The sequence below is a fragment of the Tenrec ecaudatus genome, chromosome 5, assembly GCF_050624435.1.
Source record: "Tenrec ecaudatus isolate mTenEca1 chromosome 5, mTenEca1.hap1, whole genome shotgun sequence".
Classification (NCBI taxonomy): Eukaryota; Metazoa; Chordata; class Mammalia; order Afrosoricida; family Tenrecidae; genus Tenrec; species Tenrec ecaudatus.
Window position 1 is genome coordinate 182,926,840 of NC_134534.1, and position 22,218 is coordinate 182,949,057.

At 57.8% G+C, this 22,218-nt stretch overlaps 2 protein-coding genes across 6 annotated transcripts; both read left to right on the forward strand.

Moving 5' to 3' along the window:
• Positions 1 to 389: 389 nt before the first annotated feature.
• IL17RE (interleukin 17 receptor E) lies at positions 390 to 10,945 on the forward strand. The gene is made up of 16 exons (XM_075550917.1): positions 390 to 521; positions 1,298 to 1,385; positions 2,424 to 2,521; positions 2,766 to 2,922; positions 3,032 to 3,171; positions 3,790 to 3,858; positions 4,658 to 4,724; positions 5,642 to 5,817; positions 5,900 to 5,947; positions 6,058 to 6,103; positions 6,228 to 6,376; positions 8,691 to 8,759; positions 9,235 to 9,286; positions 9,367 to 9,460; positions 9,773 to 9,786; positions 9,834 to 10,945. Exons 1-16 carry the CDS (start codon positions 390 to 392, stop codon positions 10,793 to 10,795), a joined length of 2,361 nt encoding a protein of 786 aa, XP_075407032.1. The 3' UTR covers positions 10,796 to 10,945.
• Positions 10,946 to 11,330: 385 nt separating this feature from the next.
• Positions 11,331 to 22,040, forward strand: IL17RC (interleukin 17 receptor C). 5 transcript variants are annotated; one of them, XM_075550443.1, is made up of 17 exons: positions 11,332 to 11,891; positions 12,156 to 12,177; positions 12,370 to 12,531; positions 12,747 to 12,821; positions 12,920 to 13,029; positions 14,047 to 14,158; positions 15,899 to 16,041; positions 16,297 to 16,356; positions 17,113 to 17,167; positions 17,263 to 17,444; positions 17,537 to 17,587; positions 18,591 to 18,636; positions 18,768 to 18,889; positions 19,097 to 19,156; positions 20,014 to 20,062; positions 21,042 to 21,164; positions 21,384 to 22,040. In XM_075550443.1, exons 1-17 carry the CDS (start codon positions 11,787 to 11,789, stop codon positions 21,983 to 21,985), a joined length of 2,079 nt encoding a protein of 692 aa, XP_075406558.1. In that variant the 5' UTR covers positions 11,332 to 11,786; the 3' UTR covers positions 21,986 to 22,040. The 5 variants fall into 5 exon arrangements, with proteins under 5 accessions (XP_075406561.1, XP_075406558.1, XP_075406562.1 ...); XM_075550444.1 differs by having other exon boundaries at positions 11,333 to 11,891; positions 21,066 to 21,164; XM_075550445.1 differs by having other exon boundaries at positions 11,335 to 11,891; positions 21,069 to 21,164.
• Positions 22,041 to 22,218: the final 178 nt, after the last annotated feature.

Genomic DNA, 22,218 nt, shown 5'->3' on the forward strand with positions numbered 1-22,218 from the left:
ACGTGCCCGAGAAACCTGGTCAGGTGTGCAGGTCGTTTCAGGGGTAGGCGGGGTTAAGAAATAGGTGCAGCCGGTCAGCCCTCCCGCCCCAACCTCTGCGGGCCCGCGCTTGCTGTCCCTCTGCCACCGAAGGAGCCCCTCGCCTTTCTCGAGAGGGCAGGGGGTCTGGGGCCAAGGTCCTCGGGCCCCCCCACTCGGGGAAGGAATGCGGCGGGACCGGCCGGTTAAGAGTCCGAGGGCGCTCGGGGGCAGGGCGGCGCCCGGGCAGGCTGAGGCCCGGCCCCCCCCAAGCCCCGCTGGGTGCTCCGCTCCGCGGCCACGCGCCTTGGGCCTGCCAGCCGCCACAGCCTGGGAAGCCATGCGCTGGGGGCCCTGACCCACAGAAGCCCATGGGGAGTCCCGTGGGGGCGGCCTGGCTCCTGCCGCTGGTCCTGCTGCTCATGGCTGTGTCTGCCAACTCGGGAACTGGCGGTGCCTCCCTGCCCCGCCGGGCCACCCTCCGTCTCCTGGCCTCTCGCAAGGTAAGCTGTACTGCCAGGTGGGGACACACCTAGCGTCTGAGTGCATGGGCCCCCGGGAGAACGCTCCTCCTGGGGTCCCACCAATAATGCCTCCCTCCTCTTTTTCCCTCCCAGACTCCACACCTTCAGGCAGTCAGCGGTGAGTTTCCATCCGGTCTGGTCCCTCCCTACTGTTCTAGACCCCCAGGCAAGCCCTCTGTTCTCAGTTTGGGCCCCTGGCCTGGGAAGCAGTGTAGGATCCAGGGGCAAGTACAAGGTTTGGAGGGAAGCCAAGAGGGAATTCACACGCTGTCCTGATAGCCCGCTCGCCTGCCCACCTGCCTGGGCAGGGCAGGGCAAGGCCTCCATGTGACCTCGGGCAGTTTATGAAGCCCCGGGAGCCTGGTCCCGAGCAGCAGCCAGGCAATGGGCGAGCATGATAGTCTAAGGACAAGGATAGCATTGCTTGTGTGATTTGGGAGGGGAACAAACAGAGAGCCCAGGAGCTGGTCCCCCACTCCACCTGCCTCCATCGCAGCTGTGAGGCAATCCATAATCCACCTCTTTCGGGGTGCTCTCTGTTCCCCCGCAAGGTTAACTTGACCTTTAGAATAGACCCACTTTATGAAGGAGGCAGCCTGGCTGTGAGTGGGCCACATTTGGTGCAGACTCTCACCCGCAGAGCTCAGCCGAAAGCCCAGCTTGCCAGCCGAGGGGCTTCTTGGGGCCACACGCATCACTGGATTTCCTTTCCATCTTCCACAGGAAAGCCTTCCCGTGCCCTTTGCCATCCCCAGTCTGCCCTCCTCTCCTCACATGCCGGCTGTGCCTGGGTCAGGCACTGTCTCTGCCAGCTGTGCCTGCAGCGGGTGGCAGTCCCTTCAGGTATAAGGAACAGCCTGTGGTCACTCGCCCATTCTATTGTTGGTGGGTGGTTGGTCAGGTCTGGGGCACACCTAGGTTGAGGCGACTGGGACTTGTCACACTGGGACAAGAGTTTGTCCTTCTGCTGCCAAGCTCCGCATGAACTGAGGTCACCCTAATTTTCAGTCTCATCTTTTTGTGAAGGTGTTTCTCTTTTCAGCGTGCACTAATACGTGGGATGGAACACTTTCAGTTCTATGTATTTCTATGTATTTACTGTCTATTTGTGAAGTGGGACCTCCTTGCATGTTCAACCCTGTATTTTCATTGTCCAGGTCTGGGCTTGGTGCCTACCAAAGGCCTAGACACTGCTCAACAGCCTGCCCAGACTCAGTGCCATTGAGTTGGTGCTAGCTCACAGGTTAGGGTAGAACTGCCCGGAGAGTCTCTGAGACTGTAGCAATGGGAGTAAAAGCCCCGTCTTTATCTTCAGGAGCTTCTGTGAATCTCAGCCCAGTGTACAAACATTGCCGCACCAGGGCTCCTTGCTTGTCGATGAGTGGTGCCAATGATTAACTCACTCAGCTGCTAACCCAAAGGTGGGAGGTTCAAGTCCACCCACAGGCCCCTCGGAAGCACCTGGTGACCTATCTGAAAAATCTGAAGTGACGCAAGACGTGTCGGGTCACCGCCTCCGGGTGGAGTGGACCGAATGGCCTTTTTAAATACTGCTTAGGAATTGGATGTTTCTAATGTTTTGCTGATATAAGTAGCTTTTTCTCTACTTAAGAAACGAATGCTTTATTGTGACTGGAGGGATAAAGGCAGCTTCCTCTTCGGCATCATGCTCCCCCTTGATCTAAAATGACTTGCTATCTAACACTGCCCACCAGCTGCTCCTGGGAGGAAAGATTTACCATCTCACAGAGGGTCGGCTGTGAGTCAGAATCGACTCTTGGCAGTCTGCTTGGTTAGGTTCCTCTAACACTGGGGATCTCCTCCATGGAGGGGAGGGGTGGAAGGGCGCCTGGGAGTGAGTGTGCTCTCCTTCCCGCACAGGCCTTCCATGGTTCTCACTCCGTCTACTGGTGCGGAAATCCAAAAAGTCATACAGGCTCAAGTTCTGTAGAAGACACAAGAGGCCAGCATCTGCTCAGGTACTCTCCCAGCCCCGGGCCCCACAGCCCCATCCCTTCTGGCCTCCCAACTTGCTTTTCAGCTATTTGAGGGAAAAAGTAAGTGTGGAGACAAGATAGGTTCTTCTTTCCCTTACATAGTCAAGGAAATTAAGCTCTAACAAAGTTGAGCCACTTGTGTGTGGTGGCCAAGGTCCAGAGGCAGGAATAGCCATGAGTCTCTTCCCTGAGTCCTGGCTAAGGCTTTCCTTGTTTTTGCTTTCAGAGGAAGCTTCTGGATAGTTGTTGCCTGTATGACAAGGATCCCAACTCCGGCCGCTCCTCAGGCATCCCCTACACGGGACTGCGCTTTAAAAGGACCCAACCTTCAGACCCAGAGGCAAAGGAAGGTCTCCCCAGATGGGACTCACAGGGACATGGAAGTAGGAAGGGGTGTTGTAAGAGAGGGGCTCTGGCACGTGGTGGTGTCTGTGCTAAACTCAGATGCTAAAGCCCAAGGGATGAGACTAATAGACCCCCCCTCCTCCCCAGGGCCTGAGTTCTCCTTTGATTTGCTGCCTGAGACTCGGGTTGTGCGAGTGACCGTTCCTCCAGGCCCTGAGGTCATCGTGCGGCTCTGTCACCAGTGGGCACTGGAGTGTGAACAAATGAACGCGCCCTTTGACACTCAGGTGCGCTGGCCAGCAGCCGGGCCACAGGGTGCTGGAGCAGCAGGGCCCTGTCTGTCAAACACATGAAGAAAGCAAGCAATTGCCCAAGACCTTTCCACGAATGACTAATGTTTATGGCCTCTACTCCGGGGACAGGGATATGCAGTGGGGCTCGGACAGCATCGAGAAGCCTTTCAAGTTCCCTCAAGCAGTGGGGAACATGACATACAAGCCATCCTTGTGTTGGTGGCGTCCCATCTCCCTCCCCTTGGGGTGTCCCGTGAAGGGCCCGTGTGCACAGAGGCTCCTGCACATCTGCAGGGACCAATCGATGATCCAGCCCTGGGGCCCTCATCCCTCCTCATTTATAGAATGGGGGCGATGCCTCAGAGGCACGTGGCCAGGCCAGGATTCTTTCCCTGAGTTACTGCTTCTAACACCTAGCAATCTACCTGGCACTTGGGAGGTGCTCAGTAACGCTCGTTCCTTTTCCTGTTTCCTCTCCCACCTGCTTGTACTGAGACACCTGGAGCAAATGGCCAGAGCAGAGGCCTCCTGGGACTCTGGAAATTCTTCATGGCAGAAATACATCTCCTCCTGCTGACTGGCTCTTCTTTCCCACTGCTGCTCTGTTGACAGGAAATTGTATCCAGGGGCCACCCTGTAGAGCTGCCTTTTGAATTTCTTCTGCCCTGTCTGTGCATAGAGGTGAGTGAATGTGTGTGTGTGTGTGTGTGTGCACGCTGTCCATGGCTCCCCTAAAAGGGCCCTCAGGTACTAGTTGAGCATATCTTCAGGAAATCAGGCTTAAAAATGACCAGAGGTTACCAAGGTGCTTGGGAAGGCTGGTCCGAGCCTGGCTGCGTGGCCACACACTAATCTGTGCTGGAAGGGCCCTGCTGAGGACAGGGTCTTCTTGGGGGTGGCTCCACCCACATGTAGATTCTTCCTGAGGCAGACTAGATGACCACCTTTCCTGGGTGCTCTGGGGGTGAACACTGCAAGGTTCCATGGGCCCTGAAAACCTTCTCCCCACTACCATCCATGACAACCCTCCTCCTCTCCTGTGCACCCCCAGTATGCCTTGGATTAGCAAGAAAGGTACAGGGAGCTTTGCACCCAGGAGAAGAAAGGACAGCTGTAGGGTAGGCAGAGACCTTGAGCAGGGGGACAGTTGGGGATTTGGGTGGTCCCGGGTGAGGACTAACACAGGGCACTGGGCACTTTGGAGACAGCTGAGTGGAGGCCAGGGTTGCCCTAAGTTTGAGGACTGTGGATTTCTAGATCGCCCTTGTTCAGGGGGATGGGTTCTCCTCTACAAGAGAAGAGGAGCCAGCTTCTTTCCTCCTCTCTAGGGTTCCTTCCCCCAAGGTCAGGTACCACCCGCCCTCCCCCACATTCCACCATGCTCCCCATGTCAGATTCCCTGCCAGCTCAGGCAGCACACACAGAGTCAGGCAAAGCCATCATGGCTCTGACCCTCCCTGCCTGTCCTCTGTCCCCCTAGGTGTCCTACCTGCAAGAGGACACTGTGAGGCATAAAAAATGCCCCTTCCAGAGCTGGCCTGAAGCATGTGAGTGTGGCTGCTATCTGCAGCTTGGATACTCCCTGTCCCTGTCTGTCTCTCTCACATGCACACTTGACACAAGTGTAGGAGGATGTCCCTATAAGGCCTGCAGACATTTCCCTGGGGCCAGGGGGTAAAGGGCAATGGCCCAGCTTTCATGTCTGCCAGTCAGCCTGCTAATAAACCAGACTACTGCACGTGGTATGCGCTCTATAGAGGTGCAGGAAACGAGACCTAAGGTGGTGTTCTGAGAAGGTGGGCTAGGAGACCTGGGTTCACATTCCAGCTCTGCCTTTGTTTTCTTCCCCGAGTCTCAGTTTCCCCCTCTGTAACATGGGACCGGTGCTTTGTGCCCTGCCTTGCCGTCAAATCGTTGGAAAGGCTTGAATGAAGCAGGGCTCTATGATCTCTAGAGCACTGCAGGTCGGAAAGGGGCGGGAGAGGAAGAAAAGAACTACAGGCACCTGGCGGTGCTCAAGTTGGAGAGGCAGGGCGCACAGAGGGAGCCAACAGATTGCACAAAGCACTGCACAGTGCAGGGCAGGAGCTCAGGAACCCAGGCAAGGGAGAAGAAAGACCACGCCGGCTGGAGCAGGCAAGGGCACCTGGAGGGGCTGGCCCTCGGGCTTTGGGAGGGAGAGGCACGCCCGGTGCTGGAGGCCTGCGTGCCCTGTGGTAAGGTGTAGTGGGGAGCTGGGAAGAAGGAACACTGAGGGAGGAAAGGAGTCAACTGGATGGAAAGCGTGATGCATATGGGGCTGGAGAAAGGGCGCCTGTGTGTGGAGTTCCCAGCTGGGCAGCAGCCAATGCAGGCACTTCCACAAACATCAGTTGATGCCCTGGGAAGGAGGGGGCAGGGTGGGGCTAAAGCCTCCCCAGGCTGAGCCTCCCCAGGCTGACCCTCTGATCTGCCACCTGCCCAGATGGCTCAGACTTCTGGAAGTCAGTGCGCTTTACTGACCACAGTCATCACACCCAGATGGCCATGGCCCTGACACTTCACTGCCCACTGAAGCCGGAGGCCTCCCTCTGCCTGAGACAGGGTGGGCACGTCCTCTGTGAAGACCTCCCCAATGCCACAGCTCAAGAGTCAGAGGGGGTGAGTGCAGGCTCCCGGGACTAGGGAGGCAGCCTGGGACCCGGGGACTTTCCCCATGACTCACTCCCCTCTCCTTCTACAGTGGTATGTTTTGGAGAAGGTGGACCTGCACCCCCATCTCTGCTTCAAGGTAAATCCATGGAGAGGAAGTGGGGAGGATGTGGGTAACTCCTGAGGTTTGCATCCCACATACACACTCCTGCCTCTCCTAAGCTGACTCTCCATCCCTGTGTTCCCCAGTTCTCGTTTGCCAACAGCAGCCACGTTGAATGCCCCCACAGGACTGGTGAGCCTATAAAGAAACCCCATCTTGCCATCTCACCCTTCTGCTTCCCCTGCATGACAGCCCAGCTCCCTTCGCCTCCAAGAACAGGTCTCTGACAGGTGCCCTCTCCCACTCCCCGGGGCAGTCCCATCCTGGAACGTGAGCATGAACACCCAGGCCCAGCAGCTGATCCTTCACTTCTCCTCAAGGACACCTGCCACCTTCAGCGCCGCCTGGAGCCCCCGGGGTTCGGGGCAGGACAGCTGGGTGCCCCCTGTGTACAGTATCAGCCAGGTATGGCCCAGCACCCCCATGCTGCCCCTCAGGCTCATTGATTGACTTAATCAACTGGCTTCTCTGCCTGCCACAGAGGACTTCGTGTTTCTGACCCTACAGGGTTAACAAAAGGCCAGGGACTAGCCAGGCCCCGGCCAGCAGTCTCTGGACCATCCAACTCGCTACTACCTTCCCAGGCCCCCTGTACTCTGTCCAGAGACAGGGCTCCCAGAAGACAGGCTGCTCTTGGCAGCACGGTATTCACTACTGACAGGCCTCACTCTTACGTCGTGGGCCACGGGCCGCGTCAGAAGTGGATGCTCACGTGTATCTGGTATTAAAAGTGGCAATCAAATGCCATCTGCACTCAAAACCACACCTGCAAAACCACAGCCTGGGCTGACTAAGCCTGACTGGTCTCTCCAGGTCACTTGCAGTCTGGTGGGTTTTGGGTTTTTTTTTTGGCATTCTAAAAGGGTCCATTCACAGAGTCCAGTCTACTCCAGCATCTAGCGACCCTGAAGGACAGAGTGGAACTGCCCCAGGGAAACTGGACATCTTCACCAAGGCTCCAGCTGCTGGGGTTTTGGTTAGCAACCAAGCGCTTGACTCCCTCTGCGGCAGAGCGGGTGGCGAGTGCTTCCGAGTTAAGCCAGGATCACGTGGGATACCCTAACCTCCAGAGCAAAAGGCTGGCCTCGTTTGTGTGCCTAGTCGGGAAAAGGCCCCTGGCATTGAGTTCAGCCCAATCCAAGAGCCTCAACCTTCCTCATGCCACCACCCTTTCATATGTTCCTCATGTGGTGGTGACCCCCAACCATCACATTATTTTCATTATTACTTCAGCACTGTCATTTTGCTACTGTTATGAATCGGGCGACTCCTGTGAAAGGGTCATTTGATCCCCAAAGGGGTCACGACCCACAGGTTGAGAACTGCTAGTCTAATGCGAGCTACTTCTAATCAGGTAATATATTCCACCTACTGCCATAGAGCAGACTCTAATTCGCTACAATCTTCCAGGGCTGAGTGGAACAGCCTCTTTGGGTTTCTGAGTCTGTCAATCTTGATCCTAGGCAAAAGGCCAAGAAGCAATTGAGTCTAAATCTTCACAGGAGCAGAAAGCCTCTGCATCTTTCTCCCTCGGCATCTCTGGTGGGTTTGAACAGCCAACCTTGTGACTAGCCATCTAATACATAACCCACAGCAGACCAGGGCTCCTTGAGTGAATGGATTGTGCCCAGGAGCTCCTGAGTTGTGCAGAGGGCTCATACACCCTGCTGCTCCCTGGAAGCATCAGGAGGGGCCTCAGAAGAAAAGCCTGGTGGTCCCCTTCGGGAATGCCATGGGCCCCTGACAAGCCCATGCCACACAGGTCTAGCGGGACGCACATAGGTCGCCGTGAGCTGGAATCAACTTCCTACTTTTTTGTGGGGGTGGGGGTGGTGTCGCTTCATTATTAAGGGCTTTTGAATGCATATCTTTAATAACTCAGTGAACTAAGAATTTCTAGGCACCAGTATGCTAATTAAAGGTCAGTAATTCAAAACCACTAACTAGTTGCTACCAGGGAGAAAGACGAGGCTTTCCGTTTCCATAAAGATTCAGTTTCAGAAACGCCCTGTAGGGTCACTATGAGTTGAAATCTACTCTAGGGATGACAATAAGTTTGGTTTACACACACACACACACACACCTGCAGTTTTAGCCCAGCAGCTGCTCCTCCGCAGGAGACAGCTGTGGCACTCAGCTTCTGTCAAGACCTCTCGCCTTGGAAACCTTCTGGGGCAGTTCTACTCTGTCCTAGAGATCTCTATTCCTACTGGACAGCAATGGGTTTTTGTTAGACAAGTGCTGGCATGGAGCTCAGGGAAGAGAAGCAACTATCTCCTGAGCTAGGCTCCGCACAAGCAATGGCTGAGCCTGGGCCTGGGTCTCCTGACCCCACCGTTTGCATCCTCTCCTGTGGACAAGGAACTCCTTCAGCGAACTAGGTAACCTCCCTGGTTGGTGAGCTGCTAGAGGACAGGGCCCGATCACCACTCCTCAGGACTTGGCACAAGAGTTGGTGCTCGGAATGTGTGTGATGACTGTCTGACAGCAGGCAGGTGTGAGTGAGCAGCAGGAACTCCGGTGTGGGAGAGATTAATGGAAGCTGCTGTGGCTGGCCTTCTTTCCAAGGTGGCACTTGGGCGTACGCTGCGGTAGTATTTGGAGGGCGGAGGCAGGGGGAGATGGGACGGGGAAGGAGGAACGGAATGAGCAGATTCGGGAGCTGGGCAGAGCCTGATTGGTTCTGCAGGGACAGTCATTCTGTTATTTGTATCTACAGACCCAGGGTGCGGGTCCCGTGATACTGGACCTCATCATTCCCTTCCTGAAGCCAGGGGATTGTGTCCTGGTGAGGAATCCTACCGTTCTCCTATTCACACCCCCTAGCACATCCTCCTCTGTACGCCATGAGTCCAATCCACAGAAATGTTTGGCTTGGTCAGCAGTGTCTGGAACTGGCATGCGTTGGAAGATGGTACACACACACACACACACACACACAGAATTTCTGGCTGGCTTCTCTGGAAAAGTTGAAAAGCCTGTTGCCCATGCCTGGAGCTCAGAACCATCTAAACTGCTTCCAAGTTCTCTAGGGCCTCGCCGTCCCCTTGGCCAACTTAGGTGTTTACTTTAAGTGTGGGCCCCGTCACACTGGTTTGCAACCCCTGACCTCTTCTATGCCAGGCCCTGAACAGACCCTGCAGCTGGAGGGTCACTGTGCCATGGGGGCCGCCCTTCTCCACCCCACACCCTCTTCCCATTCATGGCCCCCTGGGAGGAGAATCACCCCTGACTGACAGGGCTGGGGGATTCTGTGTCCACAGGTGTGGCGCTCAGATGTCCAGTTCTCCTGGAAACATTTCTTGTGCCCGGATGGTGAGTTATTGGAGGTGGGGGTAGAGGGTGGGAATGACCTAAGAGGGAGATTAGGCACTGAGGAGCTCTGCGGGCCTCAGTCTCTCATAGGCGCCTGGGGCTCTTGATCCTGGGAGCACTGGCCCTCACCACGCTGCTGGGCATTGTTCTGGCCCTTGTGCATCTGCGCCCACTGTCTGGTAAGTTTTCCTGGAGGTAACCTGGAGAATCACACCTGCCCAGCTCCTAGGCCCAGACCTGGTCCCCACTCCTGCCATGCCCAGGGTTCCTTCCCAAAGAGCCATCCCACCCCTCACTCCGTGGGCAAGGATGACTCACGGGGCAGGTTGCTCGTGGTAGTACCAGGACTCTTGGCAAGGAGTGAGTGAGCCCCAATACGAACTAGCCAGGCACTCGAGGCACCTTTATCTAATTAGTCCACAGGTGCCCTTTAGGCTAGGGCGCAGCTAAGCGGCTGGGGCACCCGACAGTGTAGCCTGGGACCAGAACCCGGCCAGCTGGTCTGGGCCTCAGCCGCGTCCTGCTTCCGTGTTGCCCGCGCCCACAGGTCCCGGCCGAGCGCGGCCCGTGCTGCTGCTGCACGCGGCGGACTCGGAGGTGCAGCGGCGCCTGGTCGGGGCCCTGGCGGAACTGCTGCGCGCCGCGCTGGGCGGCGGGCACCATGTGGTGGTGGACCTGTGGGAAGGAGCGCGCGTGGCGCGCGTGGGCCCGCTGCCGTGGCTGTGGGCGGCGCGTGCGCGCGTGCTGCGGGAGCGGGGCACCGTGCTGCTGCTGTGGAGCGGCGCCGGGCGCGTCCCGGCCCGCGACGCCACCGCGCCCCTGTGCGCCCTGCTCCGTGCCGCCCCGCGCCCGCAGCTGCTGCTCGCCTACTTCGGGAACCTCTGCGCCAAAGGCGACATCCCCGCGCCGCTGCGCGCCCTGCCGCGCTTCCGCCTGCTGCGCGACCTGCAGCGCCTGCTGCGCGTGCTGGACGGGGGACCCCCGGCCGGAGCCCGCCGCGGGGAGCTCCTCCAGGCCCCGCCGTGCCTGCGCACCCGCCTGGCGCTGTGCCGCCGGCTCGAACGCGAGGCCGCCCAGCGGGCCGCCCGAGGCGGAGCCGAGCGCTGCTGTGGCCTCGGGGGCCTGGGGCCGCGGCGCGGAAGGCCCTGGGGCCGGACCGGTGTTCGGGATGGGCCTTCTTCCCTGGGTCTGGGGGCGATTGTGAGGACTACTGACCCAGAAGCCCGATTCCCTGCCGGTGCCGAGTACCCCACTCCTTGTCCGCGCGCACCTCGCCAAGACCTCACCCAGGGACCCGCCTCTCCCGCTCCAGATCGACTGAGAGCCCCTCGGGCCACCAGCCTCACGGGCAAAGGGAATCGGCTCTGTTCCCCTCTCCCTTGGTTTAGCCCCAGTCCAGGCTGCAGCCGGTGGAGCTTGGGTAAGGGAGGCAGGAGCTGCAGGACTTCTCCGGAGGGGTTTGGAGCGGGCGTGGCTGGTGGCAAAAGAGAGCCCTCCTCAGAGAGCTAGAGATACCTCTTTCCCAGGCCCCACCCTGTCCAGAGGGCAAGAGAGGGGGAGCACACTGGACCCAGAGAAAGAGGCTTTGGAATTGGGGGGCCAGAGAACAACGGTGGGCCAGTGGACACCTGCTTCCAGGAAGATGAATAAAGGCCAAGTGATCCAGAAAGCCTGTGCTCCTTCCGGATCCGGCGGGGGTGGGAGGTGGGAGGGTGTGGGAATAGCCTGGCGGGGCCTTGGAGTCCACATGCGGGATCCTGCGTCCACACTCGCATTCGCCCACAAATGCGCAGGCCCACCTGTGAAATGGGTAGGAAGTCTGTGTTGTGAGGTTTCCCACTGACAGAACACCGAACTTCAAAGAGCTGTCTCCATGCCTGCCGCCTCTCTCCCCAGACCACACTTTGGTCTAGACCAGGAGGTAGAAGAAACCGGCTTTCTGGTCCCCCTGGTCCCGGCCTCCAGGGCCCCTAACCCACACAGCGAAGGAAGTTGCTGGGGGTGGGGGGCAGGGGCAGGGCCTCAGGAGGCCCCAGGGCCTTGGGGTCCAGTGGCTTGCTCCGGATCGTTCAGCTCCCGGGAGGCACCCAGACTCTCAGGGTGAATAAGAGCTTCTGGACTCAGCCCTGAGTGTGCGCTGCCTGCTCCAGGGGCCCCTCCCAGCCAGGTGTCCGCCGCGGAGGGAGGCCGGCCAGCTCTGAGATTCATACTCCTCGCAGGAAGGCGGCTGGCTCCTAGGCCGGGGCCTAGTGGGAGGGACAGGGCGGAGGCGGGAACAGCCAACTGCCTGCCGGAAGCCGAAATGAAAACGTTCCTGCCAGGACTGGGATTTGTCTGGATATCGAAAAAGAGGGAGTGCGCAAGCGCCCGCGGCTGGGACCCTAGGACTGGGGCAGACGCTGCCGCCTGCTGAGTGGGGTCGGGGGTGAGGGGTTTACCCCCTCCTCCCCGCTGGGCGCGGCCAGGACGGGGCCTCTGGTCTGGCCTGGGCGCCTGGAAGATGCCTGTTCCCTGGCTCCTGCTGACCTTGGCACTGGGCCGTAGCCCCGGGATCCTCACTCTGGAGAGGGGTGTGGGCATTCAGAGCACTGCTCACTGCTCCGCGGTGAGTCTGGGGCTGGGGGCGGGGGATTTGGGGAAAGGCTCAGGGTTCCTCCACAGCCCATGGCAGCCCCAGTCTGGCCCCGGTCACTACCTCCATGGCCAGAACCGCCCCTGCTGGTCTATCTGGTGCTGACAGGGAAGAGAAGCCTGGGGTGGGCTTTGTATTCTGGGAGGGGCCCTTAAAAGAAATGGGCTGAAGTCTCAGGCTGGGAAAGTGATTGACTTTGGAGACACACACTCCCTCTCTCTGTTTCTTCCCTCCCAGGGCCTCTCCTGCAGACTCTGGGGTGAGTAGCCCTTCTTTTCCAAAGTAAAGGTCTTCTCAGGGGGCAGCGGGAGGGAGAGGGGGACTGTCGTAGACCCACAGCCTCACCACCTCTTAGTCCAGGCAGAGCCACATTCCCCTGGGCCTCTAGGCCTGTCAGTGCAGAATGGCAGGTTCTGAACACTCCAGCACCCACCCCACCCTTCCTGTACAGATGGTGAAGGGCTCTGCCTGCTGGGGACGGGCACTGTTGAACCTGCCCCGGGCCCTGTGCTGGGACCTACTCGCCTGCAGACAGAACTGGTGCTGAGGTGCTACGAGGAGGAGACTGACTGTGACCTCTGTCTGCGCATGGACATCCACTTAACAGTGCACGGTGAGCAGGTCTGCCTGTGGCTGTGTGTGCGCCAGGAAAGGGTTTGGGGCAGGCATAGGCCCTGGGGTCTGCCCCTTCTCAGGCTGCTGGCCTAAGGCCTCACTAGCCCACCTGGTCATCCTGTCCATTCCCTACGGTCCCAGGCCAGCTTCTGCTCCCCTAAACTAGTTCAGCACCAGGGGCCTGAGCAGGGCCTTGCTCCTGGGTTTTTCCAGGGCATTGGGAGGAGCCTGAAGATAAGAAAGAATTGGAAGGAGCAGCCAATCCAGAGGCTGGAGAGGCCAGCAATGGTGAGAAGACCCAGGCCGGCCTACAAACTGCTTGCCAGACCCTTGCACACACAGGGCTACTGGACCTGACCAGCTCCTTCCTTCTCTGTGGCTCACAGTTGCACTGCAGTCCCACGTCCTGTTGTCCTTCCAGGACCACCCTTCTGCCGGCTGCTTCCTGCTGGAGGTGCAAGTGCCTGCCTCCCTTGTCCAGTCTGGTCTGTCTGCGGTATGTAGGCTGAGGATGCCAGGCATTCTGTAAAGCGTTTGCTTTCCAATCACTAGCATGTTCACCTCTGATGTGTGACTATGGACGACCCCATTCAGTCCTTGGTAGCCCCGTTTTCTGGCCCATAAAGTGGGGATAGCACTAGTCCTCCCTTACTCTTCTGTATGGTGCTGCCACCGGGGAGTTGATTGAGGCGCTGTCTGTAAAGCACCTGGTGGAACGCCCAGCATGGAAGGGCTGTCATTGGTGAATTTCGTGGTTTCTTCTTTCTTTTGTCATCTTTAAAATCGTCCCAGTGTCACCCGCATTTTGCTGAAAAAGAAAGCTCAAAAAGGGGAATTCTGTGGGTTGGGTTGACATCTCTGACCCCCGGACTGGTTCTTTGCACACTACGTCCTGTCTGCATCATGTATGCACTGTGATGCAGGGGGTTGGGACTTCGGGGGGAGGGGACAAACACCACGGAGGATCCACCACACTGAGGCCGAGCACTCAGGCCCTTTGACTTCCTCTCCCATCCCCGCCTCCAACACAGAGCCTCTTAGAAAATGGAGGAGGATTGGGCAGTATGGGCTTGGCTCCCCTCACAAAGCACTTGTGAGGACCCTGAGGCCTTGGATGTGGGGGGAGGGGGTTTGTCCTGTTCGCTAGGCCAGGCTGTCCAGCACAGCAGAGGTAGGAACCCAACTCCCTGCCAACCAGTCGATCCGGAGCCTGCCTCACAGCCACCCCACAGGACAGGGCAGAACTTCCCCTGTGGGTTTCCGAGACCATAACTCTTGATGGGAGCAAAAAGCTTCAAACTGCTGGCCTTCCAGGGGCTCAAATATTAGGCCCCTTATCCCTGTCTTGCCGACCCCCCCACCTACCAAGAGTGTTTGCTTTAGAACTGGGGGCCAATCAAGGGGACGTTCGTGGTGGAATTTTGGCTGTCCTGCACAGAATATTGACAGGTGGGCGAGTGGGTGGCAGATGGTGGGAGTCAAGGAGCCCCAGCGATGGGTTTTCTTCTCACAGGGCTCCGTGATGTTTGACTGTTTCGAGGCTGCCCTGGGGGGTGAAGTGCAAATTTGGTCCTATACTCAGCCCAGGTACCAGAAGGAACTCAACCTCACCCAGGTGATGCCTGGTAAGTGACTCAAGAGCCCCTGGGCCCCCCGGCCGGGCCTCTCTTCCCTCTGGCTGCTCCCATCTGTTTTCATGCTCCCAGTCCAGAGGTCTGAGCCCGATTCCTCCCCTGCTTTCTCTCCAAGGGTAACATTCTCTCTAGCCCCCAAAGAAGGGCCTCTTGACACTGCACAGGTGTGGGTGGTGTTTGGGGGTCAGGGAGCCCTTCGGATGGGCTCTCCCCACTTTTCGTCGGCCCCCAGCCCTACTCTTTCTAGACTGTAGGGCCCTCAAAATCTGGGACAGCATCCAGAGCTGCTGGCACATAGATGGGGCTGGGGACAAGGAGGGGCAGGGTCTGGAGTGCCAGGGACCCTGGGAATTGGCTCCAGATTGGGGCTGGTTCATTCCAGCAGCTGGTGAAGCAAGCACATTCATTCATTCATTCGCTGGTCAGACATGAACTACAGTAACTCCTGTGTCAGGCACCAGGAATGTAAAGATGAACCGCTCATTCCTGATGACATACATTAGGAATAGGACATGTAGGAAGTCCCTGGATGGTGCGAATGAATGGTTGATGCACTTGACTGGGAGGTTCAGCTCTACGCAGGCGCCTCAGGGGAAAGGTCTGGCACTTGGAGCGCCTGCTGTTGAAAGCAATCCTACTCTCTCACCTGTGGGCTCACCAGGAATCAAAGTAGACGCAACCATAACTGGCTTTTAATTTTGCTTTCAAGGACAGCTAGGCGCTCCAAGCACTGTCAGTATTACAACCCAGCCCCTGCCCCACATAGAAATAAAAATACTACTAAACAATCAATTAAGGACTAAAAGTGTTAAGGAAGCTTTTAATGTTTTTCTTCATGGCCATTGTTTGGATTTCGGTGTGGGTGGTCATTTCGGTCGCTTTTGATGTGTGTTAACGTCCACACAGTCATGTGTGCAAGGTGCACTGACTGAAATGGCCAACCTGACCATTTTCTGTATGTGCACATCATTTTCTTTATGTGCACACCCAGGTCAAGATGTACGTAAACTCTGTGATGTTCTCTAAACGCTCGTTATTCCGACTTCATTTTCTTTTTGGTTCCTTAAGCCTAAGCCGGCTTGCCTTGTTGGCAATCTAGTAAGGGCTACATGTCAGACATTCCATCTCTTCCCTTGGTCAGGAGACCTCGATTCGGCATTTATTTATCAACCACTGCTCGTGAAATGCAGCCCTAGGCATGAAAATAAACCAATGAACAAAAATTGACCCAAAGTCCAGCTCTCGTGTCGCTGACACTGTATCTGGGGAGTTGGGATGGAGGTGAGGGAGGACATGATGAACAGCTGGAGATGGAGACTGCACTCACTGATGGGCGATGGGCGGAGACACCTGTGGGGGAGTGGCTGGGAGTTATAGGGGCTGGAGATGGCTTCCCTACAGAGACCTGGAGGAGGGGAGGGTGGAGCCATGTGGGTATCTGAGAGAAGAGGGTTCTCCGCAGAGGATAGCTCGTGCAGAGGTCCTGAGGCAGGAGCATCTGGGGTGTTTACATAATAAAAGCAGCCAGTGTATCTGCAGCAGGGGCATCCAGAACAAGATCTGGGCAATGGCTTTCGTGAGTTCATGGCAGCCAGCCCCGGTGGAGCCTTGTGAGCTACTGCCCAGTCTACAATGGGTCCACATGCTCTGCCCTCTAGGAGCTACCTAGTCCAAGGGGGTTGGAAGAAACACCAGGTTTGGGTATGTGGAAGTGGTCTTTGTCTCCCCCAGCTGCTCTGCCCTGGGTGAGCCCGTCTGCCAACAGCAACGACAGGAGCCTGGTGCTGGATATCACAGAGGGGCAACACTTCGGCATCTCCCTGTACTGGGACCAGGACTGGGCCCCACCAGAGCTCAAGTGGCAAAAAAACCTGGTGAGCCCTCTGCCCCTCTACTCCCAAATCGATACCAGATCTAAGCCCATATTAGGGGGACTAGGAGAGAGACCCATGCCCAAAGCAAGGGAGCTCTGCTGGGTGTGCGTGCGCATGTGTGAAGATTTCAGATACCAGGTGATGACAAGCAGTAGGAAATTCCCACTCCGCCTGCCTGGAGTCCTCATCTCTGGCCTCCAGTCCTCTTCCTTCTCCTGAACTTCTCCAACTTCCTTCCTCCCGCTTGTCCTGCAGACGGGGCCACAAAACTTTACGCTGAGCCACAGAGTACTGGTTCCCTGCCTCTGTGTTCAGGTAAGATGGAGCCTAACTGGACCCCAGGGGAAGGGGCGTTGGTGGGGGAGGGTGGCCCCTTCTTTCCTTGTCGCAGCATCCCCTCCCCTCCCCTTGGAGCCAGAGGTTCTGACCCTTCTTCACCCCTGCTCTCCCTCACCTCTCGCCTGGTCCAGCCGACGTGCCAGCCTCAGGACACCCATTCATAAACCCGTGGCTCCAGGCAGTTGCCACCTCCTCCTCGAAGCCTCCCGTGCCCAGTCCTTCCCTGCTGCCACGGAAGGCAGAGCCCATGCTCTGGCTTCAGGCGGGTTTGATGTGGACTCTGCCCACTTCCTCCTCACTTCCCAGCCCAGAGCCCACTTCCCATCTGGAAGATGGACATGCTAACAGGACAGCCTGTTCTGAGGAAGCAGGGCACATCTGAGTTATGTCTGTTGGCTCTTTCCTCTCTCTTCCATCAACTGCACACACCACCTCCCATCCTGACCTCTGACATTAGTGTTTCTTTCAGTGGAGGAATGGGTTCTTGCCTGTCCCTGGGGTCTGGCACATAGAAGGTGCTCATTACCAGTGGATTGAGTGAAGATGTAGCCAATGCCTGGCCTAGGTGCTTATGAAGAGTTTGCTGGAAGAATCAATGTGCCCCCTAAGGGCTGAAAGCCTGGACCAGAGCTCTGAAATGCTGGCCGAATGACTGTGTCACCAGAGGTGGCAGATGCCCATGGGGGCTGGCTTGGTTGAAGTGATCAGAGGGGGACCCTGTTTTCTTCCCAGGTGTGGCTCCTGGAGCTGGATGCCAAGAGGACCAACCACTGCCCCTTCCAAAAGGGTGAGCAGGCATAGGCCTAGGGCGGCGGGGTGTTGGTGGTGCTGGTGTCCACCCCAGGGCAGACAGACGCCTCACTCATGGACCTCTCCTTGCAGACCCCCATGCACACTGGAACCTGTGGCGTGCTGCTCAGCTGCAGCTGCTGCCGCCCCTGGGGTGGCGGCTGGTGGCACCCTGCCCGCTGTTTGCCGAGGCGGTGTTGTGCTGGAGGGCACCAGGCGGGATCCCCTGCCAGCCTCTGGTCCCGCAACTGTCCTGGAAAAACATCACAGTGAAAGTGAGAGGGGTAGCAGGTAGCTCCCAGGGGGGGGCAGGAGAAGGGCTCTAGGCACCTCGAGTTGTGACCTTCGTCCACCTGCCTTCCCGCAGGAGCTCCTCAGGTTCCCCTTGCTGAAAGGTCACCCCAACCTCTGCATTCAGGTGAGAAGGGGGGCCAGAGCACTTGGTTGAGGATGGGTCTCAGAGGGAGACAAGCCACTGTCCTCTGAAGTGTCCCAGAGCAACGTGGGTCCGTGCCTCCCCTGTGCGCCTTCCACCCATGCCTCAGTGAGCCCCTTCCCCTCTGGGGAGCTCCCAGCTGCTGATCCCAGGCTGCGGTCTTGACAGAAACAGCTCTCAGGCCTTTCTCCACAGGACTCAGGCTTCCCTTGGTAGCCAAGCGCTGAACCGTCCTGAGACAGCTGTGAGGCGTAAATAGTTTCCCCTTCGGAGCTGGCACAGGTGCTGATATTGCTAACGTTGCCCTTTCCCCACCTGTGCCACCTGCTGCGCTGTGCCTTCAAAAGGCGGCTATCAAGGCAGTCATTTACTCGGCAGATACTTACTGAGGATTTATGATAGGAGCCAAGTCAGCAGTTCAAACTCACCACTCTCCTCAAGAGAGAAAGGTGAGGCTTTCCGGTCCCAGGAAGATTTGCAGCCTTGAAAATCCACAGGGCAGTTTCACCCTGTCCTGGAGGGCTGCTGTGAGGTGGTGCCAACTTGGCGGCAGCAAGTTTGGTTTGGTTCAGGGGTCTGTCCCATGTTTTAAGAAACGAGGGTAGAGAGGTCAGTGAGCAAAACCAGTGGCAGTTCTCATGCTTCAGAAGCTTGTGTTCCCATGGAGATAAGTAGACAATGGACAGTAAGCTCAACACATGAGCAATTATTCAGTGTGCTATAGAATTGCGGATTGCAACAATGTGTGGTATAAAATTGTCCATAAATACTGTGGGCAAAGGTGAGAGGGGCAAGATTGGAGTGGGGTTGTAATTTTAAGGGAGATGGCCAGGTGAGGGGAAGGGCAATGCGTGGGAGCTCAGCCGTGTGGCCCAGAAAGTCTCACAAGGCTGCGGTGAGAAAGGCAGCGACCTTCCTGACCACCCAGCCTTTTGGCTTTGGCCCCGGCGTGCCCAGTTCTCTAACCTTGTCCCCTTTGCATCAGGTGAGCAACTGGGAGAAACTACAGCTGGAAGGGTGCTTGTGGGCTGGTGAGTGGAGCCTGCAGGTGGTTGAGCAGACCACCACAGGACCGAGCCTTGGGGATGAAGGGGAGGGCGAGGGGCAAGGGGCTGCCCTACAAGGCTGTGTCTCATGGAGACTGGCCTCTCGCCCCTTGCAGAGTCCCTGGGACCCCCCAAGGATGACATGCTGCTGGTGGAGAAACGAGGCTCCCAGGACAACAGATCTTTCTGTGCCTTGGAAGCCAGTGGTTGCACCCCACTTCCTAGCAGGACCTCTACGGTGAGGGCTGAGAACCCTCCCCTCCAACCTGGCTTCACCTGTTCCCTCCATCCCATTTCCCCTTCTCCATGCCAGGCTCTGTGTTGGTCTCTGGGGAGGCACGTGAGGGGGGCTCAGACTGGGACCCTGCCCTCAGTAGCAGCTGGAGCCTGGTGGTCTCCTCAGAGTGCCACCCCCCACTGATTCCCTCCTCCTTTGGCTTGGCAGCGGGCAGCTCACCATGGAGAGCAGCTCCTATGGGATCTGCAGTCAGGTCGGTGTGAACAGGTGAGCAGAGAGCACCAGACCTGGAAGCCCTGGCCTGGCCGTCTCTCCCCACCTAGCAGAGCAGGAGCTCCAGGGAAACCCAGGCCTTTCCTAAGCCTCCTCCTGGTCCTTCTGTCCATGCTTGTGTTGTGCCCAGCCCTAGAACCGAGGGTAGAGTAGACATCAGGGACTCGCTGCTTGCCACGGTTGTTGGACATGTAGTTCATTTGTGTGGCTCAGAAGAACCCACGTGGCAGAGCAGAACTGCCCCCTGGGGTTTTCTAGGCTGCAGTCTTGACTGAAGCACTGGCCAGGCCTTTCTCCCTGGGCCAGAGTGGGTTCAAACTGCCGACGTTTCCATTCGTAGCCAAGTTGTGCCCCCAAAGCAGTCAGTAAGCGGACCACTACATCCACATATGCTAAGTCAGGGGTCCTCAAACTTTTTAAACAGGGGCCAGTTCACTGTCCCTCAGACCATTGGAGGGCCAGACTATAATTTAAAAAACAACAACTAAGAACAAATTCCTATGCACACTGGACGAGTTGGCTGCTAAGCAGGACAGGCAGCGGCAGCAAAAACACCCGGTGGGCCAGAAAAATGTCCTCGGCAGGCCATAGTTTGAGGCCCCCTGTGCTAAGTGGTACTTTCCCAGATGAGCATAAGGAAGGGTGGGCGAGATTTGACATGGAAAGAGGAACATCTAAAGCAGCAGGTGAAGCATAAACCAAGGTAGATCAGGCCTGGCGCTGTGTGCAGGGAGATCAGCCCATGGCAAAGAGCACACAGCCCATGGCAAAGAACTAGATGGGGCTGGCCAGAATGTAGCAGGGGCTAATCTCGGAGCTGGAGGCTCAGTCTTTGCTTCTGTGTCTTGCAGCTCTGGGATGACAAACTGGGAGCGCTATGGGCCTGCCCCATGGACAAGTGTGAGTATCACACGAGCTGCTCCTCCAAGGAACCGCGGTCTGACTCTAGGTTGTGACCACCCTTGGGGGCAGCCCATGCAGTAATGGTCTGGTTCTTCCCTGGGCTCAGATCAACCAGATGCACAGTCTTCCTTTGTCCCAAAAACACAGATGAGAACTTTCAGGGTCCAAGGATCTACCAAGAAGTGACCCATGTCCCCACCCCAACCTTGAGGAAAACTAGACAGACCACCCCTTACAGGAAAGTGTTAGCTGTTGTGGCAGTGTCAAGCACACATGTCCAGTGCTGGGTTTGTCTGGAGGGAGGTGGGATAGGGAGCTCAAATGAAGGTTGGAGCTAAGCTAAGCGAAGAGGGTGGACGTACATTTCTATGAAGTTTGTGGGTGGTTTCGGGGAGCAGTTCCACAGTGGCTAATGTCTTGGGCTGGAGGGTCTTGGCAGGTCCTTTCTGAGAATGCAGGGCTGGGGTCCATCTGGGACATATGGCTATGATGCACACAGCCGGGCCTTCCCAAAGGGCTAAGGTGATGGGTTGGCCGCCAGATTCACATTCATAAACCTCTATAAGACTGTCATGTGGTGAATGGCCCGAAGGCCAAACCCAAGGGCAGGGACACCTGTTTGGAGGTCTTTGCGGGCACGCAGAGATCAAGGGTCTGGCCACTCTATCCCTAGGGGGCGGCTGACTGGCGTAGTGTCAGCTGACACCAGAGTTCGTAGGATGCCAGGTGCTGTTAAGAGTTCTGTGTGCTAAGAATAGATTCAGTCCCCACAACCCTGTGAGTTAGGTTCTATAATTATCCCCATCCTAGAGGTGGACCCTGATTCGGTGTCACCCAAGTAACTGTATATGTGTTTGCTCAGATCCTGGCTCTGCCACTTTAGTGAGGTGGACACTGGCCAGGTCACTTCCTTACTCTGGGCCTCAAATGTGCCTGGTGAGGTGTGGGTTTGAGTGTGAGGTGTCTGATTTAACAGGCCTGGCTTGCCCTTTGGGTCTAGCAGACATCCACAAGCGCTGGGTCCTGGTGTGGCTGGCCTGCCTTCTCACTGCGGCTACTCTGCTGCTACTTTTGCTTCTCAAAAAGAACAAAGTGAAAGGTGAGCACCCTTCCTGTCCCCTTGTCCCCAGGCCAGAGTGGGGGTGGGAATTCCCCAGCCAAGAGTGCCTGTGCCCCGCCATCCCTAGCAGAGTGGCTGCTGGTTTTGGAGGAGGGTGCCTGGAGGGTGGGGGGAGTTAGGAGGATGAGTGTCTGCAAACTCAGGCTGGACCTCGGGCCATCTCGGGTCTCCTTGCCTCCCCTGTTCTCTCTCTGGCAGAGGCCACGAGGGGCCGCCGCGCTCTTCTCCTCTACTCCCCCGACGACGCCATCTGTGAGCGCCTGGTGGGCGTCCTGGCGTCGGCGCTGTGCCGGCTGCCGCTGCGCGTGGCCGTGGACTTGTGGAGCCGCCGTGAGCTGAGCACGCAGGGCCCCCTGGCTTGGTTCCACTCGCAGCGGCGCCAGACCCTGCAGGAGGGGGGCGTGGTGGTCCTGCTCTTCTCACCCGGGGCCGTGGCGCTGTGCAGCGAGTGGCTGCAGGAATCGGCCTCCGCGCCCAGGGCACACACACCGAACGACGCCTTTGCCGCCTCGCTCAGCTGCGTGCTGCCAGACTTCTTGCAGGGCCGGGCGCCTGGCCACTACGTCGGGGCCTGCTTCGACCAGCTGCTGCCGGTGGCCGCCGTGCCCGCCCTTTTCCGTTCGGTGCCCGTTTACTCGCTGCCCGTGCAGCTGCCTGACTTCCTGGAGGCCCTGCGGGGGTCTGACGCCCTCCGGACGGGGCGGCGCCGGGAGAGGACCGAGCCCGTGGCCCGGGCCCTGCAGCACGCCCTGGACAGCTGCTTCCCGCCCTTGGCCGGCCCGGGGCTCGATAGAGGATAGGATGAGACTCGGGGCCGAGGACAGGGCGTGAATAAAGACTAACGCTACTTTCCTATTCGAGGCTCATAGTTGTGTCCCAGCTTGCGCGCAGCCACACAGTCTGGCCGGGTCTTTTGCCCTGCTGCCCTTTAAAGACCCGGGCGGGCAGGTGCAGCCCGCAGCTAACTCTGGTTGGCTAGGGTTGGATGACGCAAGGGTACACGGCCGGCCGCTATTGGCTAGCGCTTCTGCCC